We start from the raw sequence: 16,582 nt of genomic DNA, 5'->3' as shown, positions 1-16,582 counted from the left end.
AGTATGGGCGGAGCGGCGCGGAATGGAGTGGGCCAATCCGAAATTTTCAGATTGGCCCGCGGGGTGGAGCGGGGGGTCCGTGCACACCCCTACTTTAAATCGCTACACACAGCAAGCCCATTTGTTTTGCTGTAGCCCATCTCTAGGACAGGCTCTACGCTATGGCTTTAAAACAGTTTATAACAGTAGTGACAACTGTTGAAGCCCAGGACACACTCCATATACAGTTTTCAAAATGTTTTCAAAGTGTCATATCCTGCCTGGTGTAGATCTGGCCCTGGGCTCGGGCATTTTTCTCCATACAAATGTAAACTTTTTTTCCTCCTCAAGTTTGTGGCAGTACAAAGAAAATGTCCTATGTGGCAAATTATTGCACATGAGTGGCTGAAATGTAACATGTTGCTACTGAACGCATATCTTGAGATTGTTTGGGAAGTGGGCTTGTCCCGGTTGTGCCAAGAGGAACACGTGGGCCATGGGGTTTACCTCTCAAATTTCCAGTTTGGGTCAGGCTGGGTTTCTTTGATTGGTAATTAAATATTCAAGTTCAGAGTTCTAAATGTTTTTTCTTTTCTTTTCCAGTACAATCTCCATTTCTTTGCTAAAGGATTTACATTTTAAGTTGAATTTCAGAAGAACAGCCATGTTAGAGCCAAACTAGGTGAACATTATTCCCGTCTTTAGTTCTGGCATGCATTCTTAAAAATAAAATTAAAAAAAGCTGGGGTGGGCAGGTGCAGGATCTGGACCATGGCATGGGTGGAGCGGTGTGTGATCCTTTTCCCCCCACCGTGATCACAATCTGAATTGGATTTGAGGTGCTGGATATTTGCAATGGGAGGAAAGCTCCCATTTGTGCCTACTTCAAATAGCCAGTACAGGGAGAGGGGCACAACTCAGACCAGGAGCAAAAAGTTAAAGGCTGCCTCCCTCCACGCCATGTTCTCAATCTGGCTCTGTCTGTCACACCAGCTGATTTTAATTTTTTAAAATCATGCATGCCAGGGCTAAAGACATGAAGAATGTCAGTCTACTTTGGCCCTTATTATCTACGTTTCACACTTAAACTGGTTTGGTAATAATTTCTTCTTCTCTGAGAAGTTTAAGGACTATGGTTCTTTAAAGAGTCATGGGATCTCCTAACCAAGAATTCTCAAACCTTCTAGGAAGGGAGAAACCATGAGAATTAAACTGGTAGAAAACCAATACTAGGGTGGAATCAGACAATGGGGGTATTCGGACAATCGCAGGAGCCAAAGAAGTCATTATGGCTTGCATAATTACTTGCGATGCCATGTGTGTGGGCTTGACTTCTTAGCCACACCAAAACCCCTAGTGCAAACCATGGGTCATAGGTAACAAGCCACCCCTGCTGCGCACCATGCCAGGTTTGGACAACATGATAACCTGCGCTGTGGTGCAGGTAACTATGGTGCTATATAAAAATAAATAATAATAATAAATCACAGTGCCTTAGCTGCCTGCTGCACGACATGCGCTGGGACAGGGGAAGAAGCCACAATGGCTTCTTCCCACCCTCACCCTATCATCCGAACCTGGACAATAGCAGTGAAACAGCTAGAAAAAATTAGGCCTTGGACTTAAGGGTCTTTTATTCATTTATTTATTACATTTTTATGCCGCCCAATAGCTGAAGCTCTCTGGGCAGTTTACCAGGAATGAGGCAGCTTGGGAGGGGGTGGCATTAGATGGCTATAAGTATTATTTCAGTAACTACACATAACTAATATTTCTTTTCCTCACAGACACCACCACCATGTCATGCTTTACAACAGCTTCTACACTCCTTATACGTTTCAGCAATAAAAACCCAAACAAACAAACAAGCAAAAACCACTTATTTGCTTGCCCTGGTTTTTTTTAAAAAGGAAAGACTCTGAGCATGTCCAGTTGCACATTTTAAATCATAGCACCATTACTTCACTTAAATCATAGCATTGTCCTGACTACAGGAATAAAGTGGAGTTTGCTTCTACCATGCTGATGCTAAACACATTTTCTCAGGAATAAGCCCCATGCTGTGGGAAAGGATAATATATTTTAAATAATAAAATGACAGTCTGTAATCATGCACATGCCCTGCCAGCCAGCCACTGAATGTAAAATGTTTTTTTTAAAAAAAAATAAGAAGGAAGGATGCAATGTCAGCCCTGGTGAGCCCCATCAGCTATCACCCTTTGAGTGGGGGGTATCATTTGGGAGATCCCTGGGTTATGGGGCCATGAACATCAGCCCTTAACTCCAGCTCTGCTGCACCAATGGACAATGTCTTTCAAAGGAGCAGAAAGTGGTTTGAGAGAGACTTCGCTTCCTGAGGTGTGGGCGAACATTTAACGTTTGAGCTCACTGAAGTTCTCCAAATTCTTCCTCAAAGCTTGTTTTGCCTCTTTGTATTCCCAAACGTGAACATCTTTTTCTTTTCGATCGGAAAAAGTGCATTTTTAAAAGTATGCCATTTTTCCCATTTGAATGTGTGTGTGTGTGTGTGCATTTTTAACATGGCCATTTTTCCCAACCAAAATGTAAAAGCAAGTTCAGAAAATTGCAAAAATAAAATAAAATCCCAAGAATTACGTTCCTGATCATGTTCAGGGCTGCAAATGTGACATGTTCATGTGATTTGCAAACAGGAATAAAATTCTGGTACATCCCAAGTGTACACATGTATTTTGGAGAGGTTACTGCTTTACACTCCTCTTTGTACAGCTCTGAGAGCTATACTCTCATTGTCCCTCGCATACACCAGATCTGGGACACAGCAAGTTAAAGGATTCACCCCATGACCTTTGCTTCCCCCAGGTGCCTCACCTGCTGCCTCGCTCTTGCTGCTGCTCTTATCATTTTGATGCCCAGTGCCTTAGCTGCCTGCTGTCATCACTGACATTGTGAATTTAATTTGCTTGCACAGATAAAATCGCCATCATACATGATAATGGTGTGAGCAGTGAATGTGGGCATCGATCATCAAGGTGTAGTGGACAGCAAGCGTCAAACTCTCTTAATTGTCCTAAACTTTAGCATACTCACACCAACCACGAGGTTGTAGGTACTAGGGCATATTTATGGGGATGTAGCTCTATGCGCATTTAATGTACCGTCTCAATAATAATAGCCATGTGCAGAAAACCATATACTTTTTGACCCTGAAATCCTACAGTGCGGCTCAACAGATCTGTAGAAGAACCTCTTTCTGGTCTCATACACGATTTAATTACATTCCATGATGTTTGAATGTAGGCTGTTTTCGTTGCTGGGCTCATGAATGTGAGATGTGCCTCTCTGTAGATATGAATGCATTTTCAAGAGGGGAGGAACAGGCTCCGTTCCTCTCCTCCCTCTCCTGTTTTTGTTTTTGTTTTAAATTTACCACAGGACTCTCCTGAGCTCCTGGAGGTCCGCCTTCTTCCCTGTCCAGCCAATGGCAACCAATCAATGGGTGCCATCAGCCGTGACATGCCTCCACAGACAAAAAAAAGTCAGGGTAAGTGCCCAACGTTTTTTCAGTGGAGTTTCTGGGGTTTGCCCCTGGATGGCTTCGCAATGGCGGCTGCATCATGTAGACGACCTGCCACTACTGCGAATCCACCCTGGGGCAAGCCCATCATCTAGACATGCCTTAGATGCAGTTCAGTTTAACCAAGTGTAAGGTGATGCATGTTGGGGCAAAAAAAAACCCAACTTCAAGTATAAGCTGATGGGATCTGAGCTGGCAGTGACTGAACAAGAAAGAGATCTGGGGTTGTGGTGGACAGTTCAATGAAAATGTCAACCCAGTGTGTGGCAGCTATAAAGAAGGCAAATTCCATGTTAGGGATTATAAGAAAAGGAATTGAGAATAAAACTGCCATAGATTTGTATACTGCCTTTATACAAAACTATGCTGTGACCACACTTAGAATACAGTCACCACACCCCCAAAAAAAGATATAGAGCTGGAAAAAGTGCAGAAAAGGGCAACTAAAATGATTAAGGGGCTGGAGCACCTCCTCTATGAGGGAAGGTTACAACAGCTGGGATTGCTCAGCTTGGAAAAAAGGAGGCTAAGGGGAGACATGATGGAGGTGTACAAAATTATGCATGGTGTGGAGAATGTGTATAGAGAGATATTTTCTCCCACTCTCAAAATACTAGAACCCGGGGTCATCCCATGAAGCTGATTGGTGGGAGATGCAGGACAAATAAAAAGAAGCACTTCTTCACACAGAGCATAGTTAAATTATGGAATTCACTACCACAAGATGTAGTGATGGCCAGCAATTTGGATGGCTTTAAAAGAGGGTTGGATAAATTCCTGGGGGAGTAAGCTATCAATGGCTACTAACCCTGATGGCTGTGTGCTACCTCCAATATCCGAGGCAGTAAGTCTGTGTGCACCAGGTGGGAGGGTGCTGTTGCACCAGGTCCTGCTTTGTTGGTCCCTGGTCGACAGCTGGTCGGCCACTGTGTGAACAGAGTGCTGGACTAGATGGACCATCAGTCTAATCCAGCATCAGGGCACTTCTTATGTTCTTATGTTCAGTAGGTGGTTGTGACACTGGTATAATTGTCATCTTCCATACACTATTCACTATTGTGATACAAACACTAGCTGAGAGGGGCAGCAGGAGGAGAGAATCACATTTTCTGAGCAGCAGAATATTGCAGTCTCTGTGTTGGGGAAATGCACTACGTGGGCTTAAAGTGTCTGGATCCCCCACAACAAATGAATTATGTGTTTACTGCATGCTGCAACAATCTTCTGAAAAGGCCCCTTGGAAAGACAAACAGAGAGGACAGAAGGGGAGCCGTTGCCTCAGTTTTCTGGTGTTCTCATTTGTTGTTTCCTCTCTTGTATTGTAGGGAATTTCAAAGGTCTGTGTAAGCAAATCGATCACTTCCTCGAGGACACAGAGTATGAAGCCGACACAGCAGAATATTTCCTCCGTAAGTCTGCAGCTTCTTTTCCTCCCCACTGATTATCGTGTGTGTGCTGGGTGCCCTTCATTCCCTGCCGATGGCATTATACAAAGCTCGTTCCCTTGAGGATGGGCACGCTGGATAAAGCAAAATGTAAAAACCTCAAGCGGAGCACCTCTTGGGCTCGGGTGTATCTGCCGTGTGAAGTTCTGCCAAAGATTCCATCTCAGGCTTCTCCTGGTTCTCTTGCACGTGTGCCCTCAATTTTTAAATTGACAATTACATTGTTTTTTAGGATAAATATTTTTCATTGCTAAGACCTCCTGACTGCACAAGTCGGTGACATTAAGTGAATTTGTGAGATGGGAAAGTCTTCCCACTGTTTCTCTCCACATACTTCCCCTGTCCTGTACAGTAGAGATAGTGTAGTGTAGTGGTTAGAGTGTTGGACTGGGATGCAGGACATCCAGGCTGTAGTCCCCACTTGGCCATGAAGCTCACAGGGTGACTTTGGGTCAGTCACTAACTCTCAGCCCAGCCTACTTCACAGGATTGTTGGGAGGATAAAATGGAAAGGAGGAGGATTATGGACACCACTTTGGCCTCCTTGGAGGAAAGGGTGGGATATAAAAATAACAAATAAAATAAATAAATCTTCTGCTTACGGTGATGGCCAGCATATACCAAGACTGGGATGCCAGCAGTTCTGATGATCAACTGGGAAAGGTGCGATAGAAATTGAGGGTAAGAGGCTCAAAGCCAATTTAATTCATATCACTTTTCTAAAAACCCAGGTACAAAAAGCACCAGAATTTAAATGGCAAAATGCACACCCATAAATAGGATGGACACACACACACATTAAAATAACCATTAAAATGCTACAATAGACCAATGGGAGGGATTCTTTCCCAATCACTCCATTTGTCTTTCATTCAGGTGTGCCCGTTTGAGTTGATGGTGCCACGCAGCACTTTTGCCATTTAAACTGGGGTTTAATATGTATGTACCAAGTTTAAAAGTAAAGTGGGGATTGGCTTGACGTCAAACAAACAATAAACATCCATAGCCCTCGAGCTGCCCTTTGTGGGACTGAGCACCCAGGAAAGTGTGCCAGTTGGCCAGTGCAACATCCCCAGACTTTGCTGCTCTGCGGTGACATCATGATGATAGTAACGATGATGCATCAGTTTGGGATTCAAGATGTTTGTCCTTTTACTCCCCTCCCCCCTCCCCCCAGCTATATATTGATAGGGTCTAAACTGGCAGGAACCACCAAGGAAAGAGATCTTAAGGCCATAATACAGAGGTCACTAACAACAGCAGGATAGGGCCATAGCAGATGTTGGCCAGCGATGTAGTGGTACATTTTGAAGCACAGATGCTCATCATGACAGCCCCCATAACCATGTTGCCAAAGAGAGCCTCCAAAGTCCTGCAACTGCGTTGATTCAACAAACCAGTTCTAGCAGTTTTCATCTTCGCCAGGAGCTTTTGTAAAGTGAATGGGTCTTAGCTGCCCATTCAAGCCACCCCAAAATATTTTGTACTAAACAAGAGCACTATATTGTTACTGGGAAGCTGTTGGCAGCTAAACCCAGAGAGAATCCTGGTGGAAGGGGGTAGGGTGGCAGATGACAACAGTGGCCAGATCTACACCAAGCAGGATATTACACTTCAAAAACGGTTTGAAAGCTGTACATGCAGTTTAAACCATTTTAAAGCTGTAGTGTAGACTTTGTCAGTGTCTCGGCTCATCAACAAGTGATGGAGCTCTACGTCCCTCCACTAGACCACTACTGCTGCTACTCCATGTCCCTCCCTTCACTCTCTCTTTTTCCACAAGACCGGATTAGTCCCACTTCTCGCCCTTCCAGCTCTAGCATGAAAGTGCCAAACCAAGAGCACACGAATGCCACATGGATGCATCCCTCCCACAATGCACTGGTTGTAATGCCAACAGGCACAGCAAAATCTAAACTACTGAAAAATCATGCTTAAGGTGGCTCTCTAGTGGAAAGAGGTTGTTGTTCATCCCTTAACCCCAGTTAGGACTGGGCCTAACCAGGAATTAAAGATTAACTTCACTCATCCTGTAAGCTGCTACTTTGAGACCAAATTACACACTACACTTCAGCCTCATATACTGTTTGCCTGACCAGAGCAGGCGTCAAAGGTAGGCCTGGTTGGGCTCCTGCTGAGGGCCCACACCCCAGCAAACAGAGCCATTGACAAGAGCTGTCTCTAGATGGACACCGTTGCAACCTGCATGTTCATCTGCCTCTCATTGTGGCCCGGACAAAAGTGATAGTGAGATGGATGAGCAGTTGATGCCTCTGCTTCGTTGCTTTCTTGCTCTCTGTAGGTGGTAGCAGTGACAGGGGGAGGAGGAGGAGCAGGTGACAAACGTGGTGAAAAGGTAGACTTCTCCATTGAGGGTGTCTTCTCCAAAAACTAGAACCACCACTCCACCTGACAGCCCCTGCTTCAGTATAAATCACTTTGGGGAGGTCTAACAGCTTTGGGAGGGAAAGCAGCTGAAGGGAGTTTCAAGGGAAAGGCAGCTATCAGGGAAAAAGGGAAGTATCCCACCCCCAGTGCTGCTTTTCTCTACCTCCTGAGAGCACATTGCAATGTGGAAAGGCTCATTGAGCTAACCCTATATGCGCCTGAGGTCATAACGCGTAGTCCAGCTTTTCAGTCAAAGCTCAAGAACGAACAAGCTATTAGCCCTGATAGCTAAATGGAACTTACACATTTACTGTAGATGAATTATACCTCTGAGTACCCAGTGCAAGAGAGGACCATAATTGGAAGGCCATCACCTCGTCCTGCTTGTGAACTTCCCAAAAGCTTCTGCCTGGCAGCTGTCAGAAACAGAATACTGGGTTAGATGGACTGATCAAGCAAGCAGGTCTTACGTTCTTCTGAAGCATGGCTTCTAGGGATGGAGTTCCCCTCGTTCTTAGCTTTGAATAACTGGCAGGGCTGGCTTCAGAAGCTGGCATTGTCAAGAATCTCCTGGAGCCCACACTCTACCAGGAGCTCCATAGCAGTGCCCCCAGGGCAACCTGGCCCTGCTGTTTCTCATCCTTGCTACCACTGCCTGGTTGATTGTTTGCTTCCTTGCTTGCGTGTTGATTAAGTTGATATACCACCCAACTGGCAGAGGCTCTCAGAACATTAAAAAAAGGATATTGTAGATTTGGAAAAAGGGCAGAAAAGAGCAACTAAAATGATCAAGGGGCTGGAGAAACTCCCCTAAGAAGGTTACAACAGCTGGGATTGTTTAGCATAGAAAAAAGGTAAGTGGAGACATGATAGAGGCGTACAAAATTATGCATGGTGAGGAGAATGTGGATGGGGAGACATTTTTCTTCCTCTCTCATAATACTAGAACTCGGGGTCATCCCATGAAGCTGATTGGAGGGAGATTCAGGACAGATAAAAGGAAGGACTTCTTCACACAGTGCATAGTCAAACTATGGAATTCACTACCACAAGATGTAGTGATGGCCACCAACTTGGGGGGCTTTAAGTGGGGATTGGACAAGATTATGAAGAATAGGGCTGCAGGTCCTGATGGCTATATGCTGCCTCCAGTATCAGAGGCAGTATGCCTATCTACAGCAGTTGCCGGGGAGCATGGGTGGGAGGGTGTTGTTGCAGTCAGATCCTGCTTGTGGGTTTCCTGTGGGCAGCTGGTTGGCCGCTATGTGAACAGAATGCTGGACTAGATAGATCCTTGGTCTGATCCATCATGGATCTTCTGATGTTCATATGAGCAGTTTACAAATGAAAACAACAACAACAACAACAACAACAAAAGCAAAACAATAAATGTAACAATGAAAATATCAAAATATTAAAATAGCCTTCTACAACTTTGCAACTTTCAGATGTGTTGGACAACAACTCTCAATATTCCCTGTGATTCTGGTTGGGAATGCTGAGAGCTGTAGTCCAACACATCTGGAAGGCACCAGGTTGGAGAAGACTGCATTGAAACAATAATGCATTGAAATATTAAAGAACAAGAAGTAAAGTTAATCATCAGAGCAACAGATTAAAGGGTAAATTCCTGCTGGAAGAGGAAGGTCTGAACTTGGCATTTAAACTTATACAGGGAAGATGTTAGAAGGCTGTCCCTGGAAAGAGCATTCTACACAGATGGGAGGCCACTACAGAGGAGGCTTTTTCCCTGGTAGCCACTATTGCACATTGTAGGTGGTGGCACCAGGCAGGAACATAGCTTAGGGCCATTCTTTCTAAAGGAGAGCCTTCTCCTATTAGGCTCTCCTTCAGATAGAATGATCCTAAGTCATTTAGGGATTTAAATGTCCTTTGAATCAGGCCAGTTCACCTGCCTACTCCAAGCAAGTGAACAGCATCAGGACCAAACAAAAAGAGCCGCATCCTCTCCTCATCTGGCCCTCTCCCTCCAGCTGGTGGTGTGAATTACCGTATTTCTTCAATTCTAAGACGAACTTTTTTCCCCATATAAACATCTCTAAAAACAGCGTGCGTCTTAGAATCGCAGGTGTGTCTTAGGATTGTTTTTTCCTGTTAGTGGTACTGAAATTAGTGTGCGTCTTACAATCGATGGCATCTTACAATCGAAGAAATACGTTAGACCAAGGATGGGCAGAACCTAGTTTGTGGTCTACTGGTAGATTTTTGGTTGATCGGCAGAAGGTTAGCAAGGGTTTCTGACTCACAATTATCTAACAATGGCAACATCTAAAAGGTTTTCCCCCAGCTTAGGTTGCTGAAAAATAATGCTTGGTGAAGAACCAGGAGTAGATGAGCTTGGTTCTGATACTGATCACTAGGGTCGGCCCTCCCATAAGGCAGGGTGAATTCCTGCCTCAGGCGTCAGATCAAAAAGGGCAGCATATTCTGCATGCCCATTGCCAGCAGTCCCTATACTGCTGCCTCCACCCAAAGAAAAGCATAAGGTGTGTGGCCCCTCTGGAGAGCCCCCCTGGCCATAAGGTGGGCAGACCATCTGGAGAGCCCCACTGGCCACTCCCCTGCTGTGGCAAATGTGTGCTCTCCAGAACAGCAGCAGCTGCCACCACCACCACCCATCTAGCCCATGTCTCACTCTGAATAAGGCATAAGTGGACAGCTGTTCTGCAGAGCCAGACCAGCCACCATCCTGCTGCTGCAAAGGCCTCAGCAAAAGAGGACCTGGCACGGCTCACCACAGAGCTGGCCCAGCCAAACACCTCGCTTCTTTTTTACAGCAAGGCATTGGCGAGGAGGTGGCCCTGGACAATCTCCAGGAACAGCTCCCCATCAATGCCTCAGGACCCCTCCGAATGAAGCATTGTGGGGAAGGCAGGAGGAGGTTACCATACTCCCTGCTCACAGTCCCACAACAGCTCACACTCCCCCACCAACCACCAACCCCAGTAGCAGGGTGTGGCAGTTCATGCTCTCCCCGCCCCACCTCTAGTGGCAGAAGGTCTTGTCCTGGCCTTGGTGCTCAGCATTTCTTGGGCTTAGTATGTGCTCAGAGGCACGCCGTTCCTCATGTCCACCTGTCTGAGGCACTCCCCCCCGCCCCGCTCTGGTCAGTAGACTTCAGTGAAAAACAAAATGGATCCTGCAAGCCCATTGCCAGCAGTCCCAATACTGCCACCCCCATCCAAAGTCTGGATGAGACCCAGATGGATAGGGCCAGCGAATGGGCAGTAATGGCAACAGCAAGGAGGAGGTGGGCTCCCTCCAGTCACCAAGAGCATCTTGTCCACAGGCTCCCCAAAACCCAGGGGTGGCACTGATAACTGGATCTAGCACATGCTAATTCACTCACAAAGAAATTGAACTATGCCAAAAATGCTTTGGTTTGATCTAGCAAAGCATAGCACTTGGAATTCAGTAAGCATTGTAGCATCTAAGCAGCTAAGTTAAAGAACAGCTGTTCTGTAAAATGTACTTGTATCTCAGGTGCTGGACAGCTCAAATCTAAGGTGCTGCAAGCAAACCTTGCAAGAGGTTCCGTAGACCAAATTTATTGAGTAAAATAATAGGGGATGTATCCAATGTTAGTCCTACTTATAGCAGCCCCATTGAAATGAATGAGACTTAAGTTAGTCATGACTAATTTAAGTTTTCTTCATTTCAGTGGGTCTACCATAACTACGAATAGCATTAGAGGCAACCCTAAAGGTTTAAATCTACCATTCATCCTCAAACCAGGCCACATAAACCATCTGATATATAATACAGTCTAAATTAATGGTAATATTACTATATCCACCCTTCTGCTCTTGACTTGACTTTCATCATGGAGAGGTTGTGGACGTCAGGATTTGGGAAGAACCCTGAATGTCCTTCTTCTGGGTTTTCAAAAGTGTGCAAGGAGGTATTCTGAGCCCTTTTTCAAGGACGAGGATTCACAAAGAAGGTGACGATCCTATATCCACTTGCCTGAAAATAAGCAACTGGTATTGCCTCTCAATACCAGTTGCTGGAGAACACAAGCTGTTCCACGCTTATCCTGTCTTGCTCGTGGGCTTTCCTAGTTGACCCCTGTGAAAACACAATGCTGGACTAGAGAGGCCTTTTGTCTGCTCCAGCGTGGCTCTTCTCACGTTTTTGAAGAGTCAAGATGGCTTTGCACATTCATTTAACACGTACATCTCTCTCTCTCTCTCTCTCTCTCTCTCTCTCTCTCTCTCTCTCTCTGTGTGTGTGTGTGTGCGCGCGCGCGTGTGTTGTGGGGAAGGTTTATAAAACCCAGTGCACTGTAGTGAAGAAAATGCTGAGTTTCGAGTGGGAAGAGTTGTATTCAAATCCCCACGAAGCTTTGGGGTGGCCCCAGCAAATACATATTTCTAACTTGTGATGATAAAAGGGGGAAATGATAGCCTGAGCTGCTTGGAGGAAAAACAGAATTGAGATGTGATACATCAGTGATCTTCGCTATTTTTCAAGCAGGAGCCACTTTAGCTCCAGGCACCGCTGCCAGGGCCACTCCCTGCACAGATCTAAATTGTTTTCTCTCTTTCATCTGCACATTCAATTTCTCTCTCATCTGCCTGTTCAACCTCCAACAGCTGCGCAGGGCATCACTAGAACTAGCCAATCACATTGCTCTTTGTTTCCTCCCTCACCATGGCTAACTGCATTCTCCTCTTCCCCCTGCCACCTCACGGCTGATGAGCAGCAGGTCTCCAGACTCCCCACCCCTGAAGCCTCCTCCAGTAGCCCAGAGCACAGCAACTGGCCCACTACTAAAGCAAACAACAAAGAAATGCTAGAGAGCCCCTTCTGAGAGTGAGCAGGTACAGCAAAATGAGAGAGATGGGGCCAGTTTATATGCACTCAGGGGGAGGGTGGTTAAGGGAACTACAAAGTGGGGAGACTTAATCAAACCGCAAGGCGCATACCGTCACATGACCCCAGAACCACCCAGTGCCACATGATTCCCTTACTTCTCCCCACTCCATGCTTAACCTGTCATCCTCCCATTGCTGGGGCCACCACGGCAGGAATCGGGTCACACTGGAATCAGGTCACACGATCTCAACCATAAAGTCTGCATCGGCAGGAGCATTGCTGGAAGTTGCAGCCGCTCTAAACAGCCAAGAGGAGAAATCTTTGCCCTGAATTAGGTCAAAAGAGAGTGGCAAAACCCTGGGCACCTTCTCTTGTGAGGTTCTCATGAGCTGCAATTGTGAGTGTGTGTGTTTAGAAGATCAAAGGAAAAGTTGCCAATCTTTTTCTTTTTCTTCACTGAAAAGACTTCTGCACATCTTATTAGCTTCAGAACAGGCAAGAAGAAAAGTCATCAAATGCCGATTTTCCCTGCACAGAGATGCAATGAATAGTCATCAAATGCCGATTTTCCCTGCACAAAGGTGCAATGATGTAAAAAGCAACAGCAGTGGAGAATATTTATTCATTACATTTATATCCCACCTTTCCTTCAAGTTGCTCAGGGCAAAATACATAGTTTTCCCCTTTTTTTATTTTCACAAGATCCCTATAAGGTAGTGACTGGTCCAAAGTCACCTTATGTGCTTTATGGCTGAGTGGGGGATTTGAACCTGCATCTCTCCAACCCTAGCCTGACACTTCGTCACACTAGGTCTGTTGGTAACCCAGATTCAATAAACATGTGGAATAATAAGAATAAGGATGCAAGATTCTTTGTGATACCATTTCTTTGTAAAGCTAGAAGAATGTACTCTCTTGGTTTCCTAGGCCATTGCTAGACGAGGAGTTAGCGCGGTGTGAGGCCCGGTCTCCCTCCTGTACATCCAGATGACGTACAGGGGATTCCGGGGTCAGGCCAGGCTAAGTCCTCCCTTGACCCGGGATAAGCGGATTCGCTTATGGCCCGGCTTTTCTGCAGCCCCAGCCTGAGGCCGGGGCTGCGGAAGGTCTAGCAGGGTCCGTGGCTTTTCCGGCTGCTCGCTTACTCACGAGTAGCCGGGAGAAGCCACGGACTGGGCACAGCACTCCATAGGAGCGCTGTGCCCATCAGGCTGGGGGGGATCACGGGGGGGGGAAGACCGGATCCGGCAGGAGAGGGGGGGGAGAAAGACGGGCATGGGCATCGGGGACGGGCCTGGCGAGCAGGCACAGGTATCGGGGACGGGGGACGGGCCTGGTGAGCAGGCACAGGCATCGGGGATGGGGGACAGGCCTGGCGAGTGGGCACGGGCATCGGGGATGGGCCTGGCGAACGGGCACGGGCATCAGGGACGGGCCTGGCAAATGGGGGGGGAGAAGAACGGGGACAGGGACAGCCATGGCGGACGGGGGGGAGGACGGGTGAGCGAGCAGGCAGGGGGGGCATCAGACATCGTGGGAGGGAAATCAGGGGGAGCAGGGAACCCTTTATTATTATTTTAAAAGACTTACCTGTTTCGGCGGTGCGCTCCTGCGCACATGGCCCTTTAAGGGGGGAAAACACGGAGCACGCGACGGGGCTTTCCCTTGCCCCATCGCGTGTTGACGTCTGGAAAAAGGCGACGGCGCACGCTAGCTGTAGCGCGCTGTCGCCCCTCCTCCCAGACGGATTATCCGGTAGATCTAGCAAGGCCCCCAGTTTATTTACTTATTTGCAGTTAGAGCTAAGGCTGCACCTTCTCATTAGCAGGCTTTCTAATATCTGGGTTGGAAGCCTGTGCTGCTACATTGCCAAGGTCCCCATCATAAATTTAGCATGAGATAAAAGAGCATGGAGCATTTTTGCTGAGTAAGCCTATCAACATATAAGAGATTTCAGCGATTAACTCTTTGTCTTCTTACCAGTCAGTCAAGCAATACATCAAGGAAACTACTAGAGAGCTTCCTTATACCAGAGGGGGGAGTGTTACTTAACACTAGGTGTATCCATAAGTGTTGGACATATAAATCAGCTATGGATCATTTTAAAGATTGAGTTGGCTCCTATGCCTTTAACAGAGGTTTGATATGCAGAAATCAGCAGGTGAACTTATATTTAGCACGGAGTTCTTCATCATCATCATCATCATCATCATCTTATTACTGCAGATCAAACTGAACCATACTTGAGGTTCTTCCCCTCCATCCCTCTCCCTCATGCAAAACAGGTAGGAGAACCAGGTGCAGAAGCTTTTCCCCATAAATGCCAGATATCCAGGACAGACTCCCTGTTATTAATTTATTAGTTGCCCAATAGCAGATTGTTCCCAGGGCAACTTACATAGAGATAAAACACAAATAAAAATCCAATAAAATGCACATCAAAAGCAGCACCAAAATATCAATTAAAAGCAGCAGAGATTAAAACATAACAAGCAGCAACCACTAACAGATCTAAAATGTCTGACAGAGATAAAAAAAAACACTTTAAGATATAAACCAGGCAGCAAGAATATACATTTTTAAAATTCTACAAGATTAAAATACATTGGCAAAATTTTAGGGTAGATGCTAGGCGGACCTCTCTTGGGAGGACATTCTACAACTGGGCTGGAGGGATTAACAATGAGAAGGCCTACTCATGAGTAGCCACTTGCCTGACCTCAGTATGTTGGGGCACTTGATACAGGCCCTCTGATGATGATCTTGTAGCATGGGTATGAACCTATGGGAACAGGTGATCCTCTGTATACTGTGCCCTCCCCCAAGTCATGAAGGGGTTGATACGATAAAACCATTTTAAATTGAGGATGAAAATGAACCAGGATCTTGTAAAGATGGTACAATACTGGCCCAATATGATCATAATAACAGTTATGATCCCATGGTGCTAGTCAGCAGTCTTCCCACCATATTTTGTATGAAGTGTTCTGAACTGTCTTGAAAGGCAGTCCACTGTACAATGGATTGCAGCAAACTAATAATCCTCACACATTTCTACAAGGCTATGCAACTATGTAGACTGCAAGCACTCGTCTTTATTTCTTGAGGTCAGTTACACACACACACACACACACACACACACACACACACACACACACTTGCCTGGTTCACATGACACACCAGGCTCACCAGGGGTTATTTAACGGGGAGAATGTCATGCGAACCCAGCCACTGTGGATTATTTGAGGGTTAAACAACCCTCACACAACCCTTGGTTTGTAGTAGGGTTATGCAACACTTAACCCTCAATTAACCCATGGTGGCTAGGTTCGCATGACATGGTATTGCCCTGATGACCCCAATCGGATATATTCGATTGTCACCTGGAATGCTCCATGGCTCACTGTGGGTTAAGCAAGCCCCACTGAGCCTGGTGTGTCATGTGAACCAGGCCACAGAGATAGAGAGAAGGAAGTACACATGGCAAATCATTTAATTTTCTCCACCCTTCTAGCCAAAGAGGAGTGTATGTACAGAAGGGGGCTACAAATATGCAGGATTGTGACTGAATCCACACTCTGTAATAGCAATGAATCACGCAAATTGAACTTAGTTTGCATTGACAGCCTGCTTTTGCATAATATATTCTGAATGATAGCCCTTTCCTAGCCCATCAAAATTGGCCCAGAAAAGGCCCTGTTTCACTGGCACAAGTCTCTTTGATGCTTTTGTGTTGGACTAATTAGAGGCATATGAAGAAAAAGTAAATGGTGGTACACATACCTAAGGTATCAAAAAGGTCCCGCAGTATGTAGGGCATCCTCTGATGGTGAGCATCTCCTGGCATTTGCTGACATTCCCCACTGTTAAATCTCATTAGTGCTTTCCAGAAGTCATTAGTGTAGCATAGCACCGTCTCTGAAACATGGCCAAAAACTGGGAAAGACAAGAATGCTTGCCTGGTCCATCTAATACAGCTTTAAAATCCTCTGGACCTGAACCGCATCATTTTCATGTTTTCCACAGCAATGAGCTGCATGTTAAGCACAGAATACATGTATTGCAGTAGTAGTAGTAGTAGTGTTGTAACCTGTAAGCAATGTATTAAAACCTGGACCAAGATTTAAGTATGTGTCCTTTTCTAACAGAGGAATTTATTTCCCCACCCCAACCTTTTCCTCCGTTTGTGTTTTGTGCATTCGCACAAAATTCATGCTTTCTTGAGCAAAATAACCAAACACCTGGCCGGTCGGGTGGAAAACAGAATTGCTTGGTATGTGATTAGCTTTTGTACTTGACAAAGCAAACCAAAAGACCCAAAAGAAAGGCAACAGAGGGCACAAGAACCAATGCTTCCTCAGCACAAAGCAAACAC

At 45.9% G+C, this 16,582-nt stretch overlaps 1 protein-coding gene across 1 annotated transcript in view; it reads left to right on the top strand.

Annotated features, from left to right (window-relative positions):
* CACNG2 (calcium voltage-gated channel auxiliary subunit gamma 2) overlaps positions 1-16,582 on the top strand; it is a 151,983-nt gene that overhangs the window by 121,358 nt on the left and 14,043 nt on the right. Inside the window, exon 2 of the mRNA XM_063134579.1 lies at positions 4,861-4,944. Within this exon, the coding sequence (XP_062990649.1) occupies positions 4,861-4,944 (84 nt within the window). The remainder of the gene's footprint in view (positions 1-4,860; positions 4,945-16,582) is intronic.

Source organism: Elgaria multicarinata, chromosome 9, assembly GCF_023053635.1.
Source record: "Elgaria multicarinata webbii isolate HBS135686 ecotype San Diego chromosome 9, rElgMul1.1.pri, whole genome shotgun sequence".
Taxonomy (NCBI): domain Eukaryota; kingdom Metazoa; phylum Chordata; class Lepidosauria; order Squamata; family Anguidae; genus Elgaria; species Elgaria multicarinata.
The sequence above is the reverse complement of the archived record's forward strand: the minus strand, read 5'-3'. Positions and strand labels throughout refer to the sequence as shown.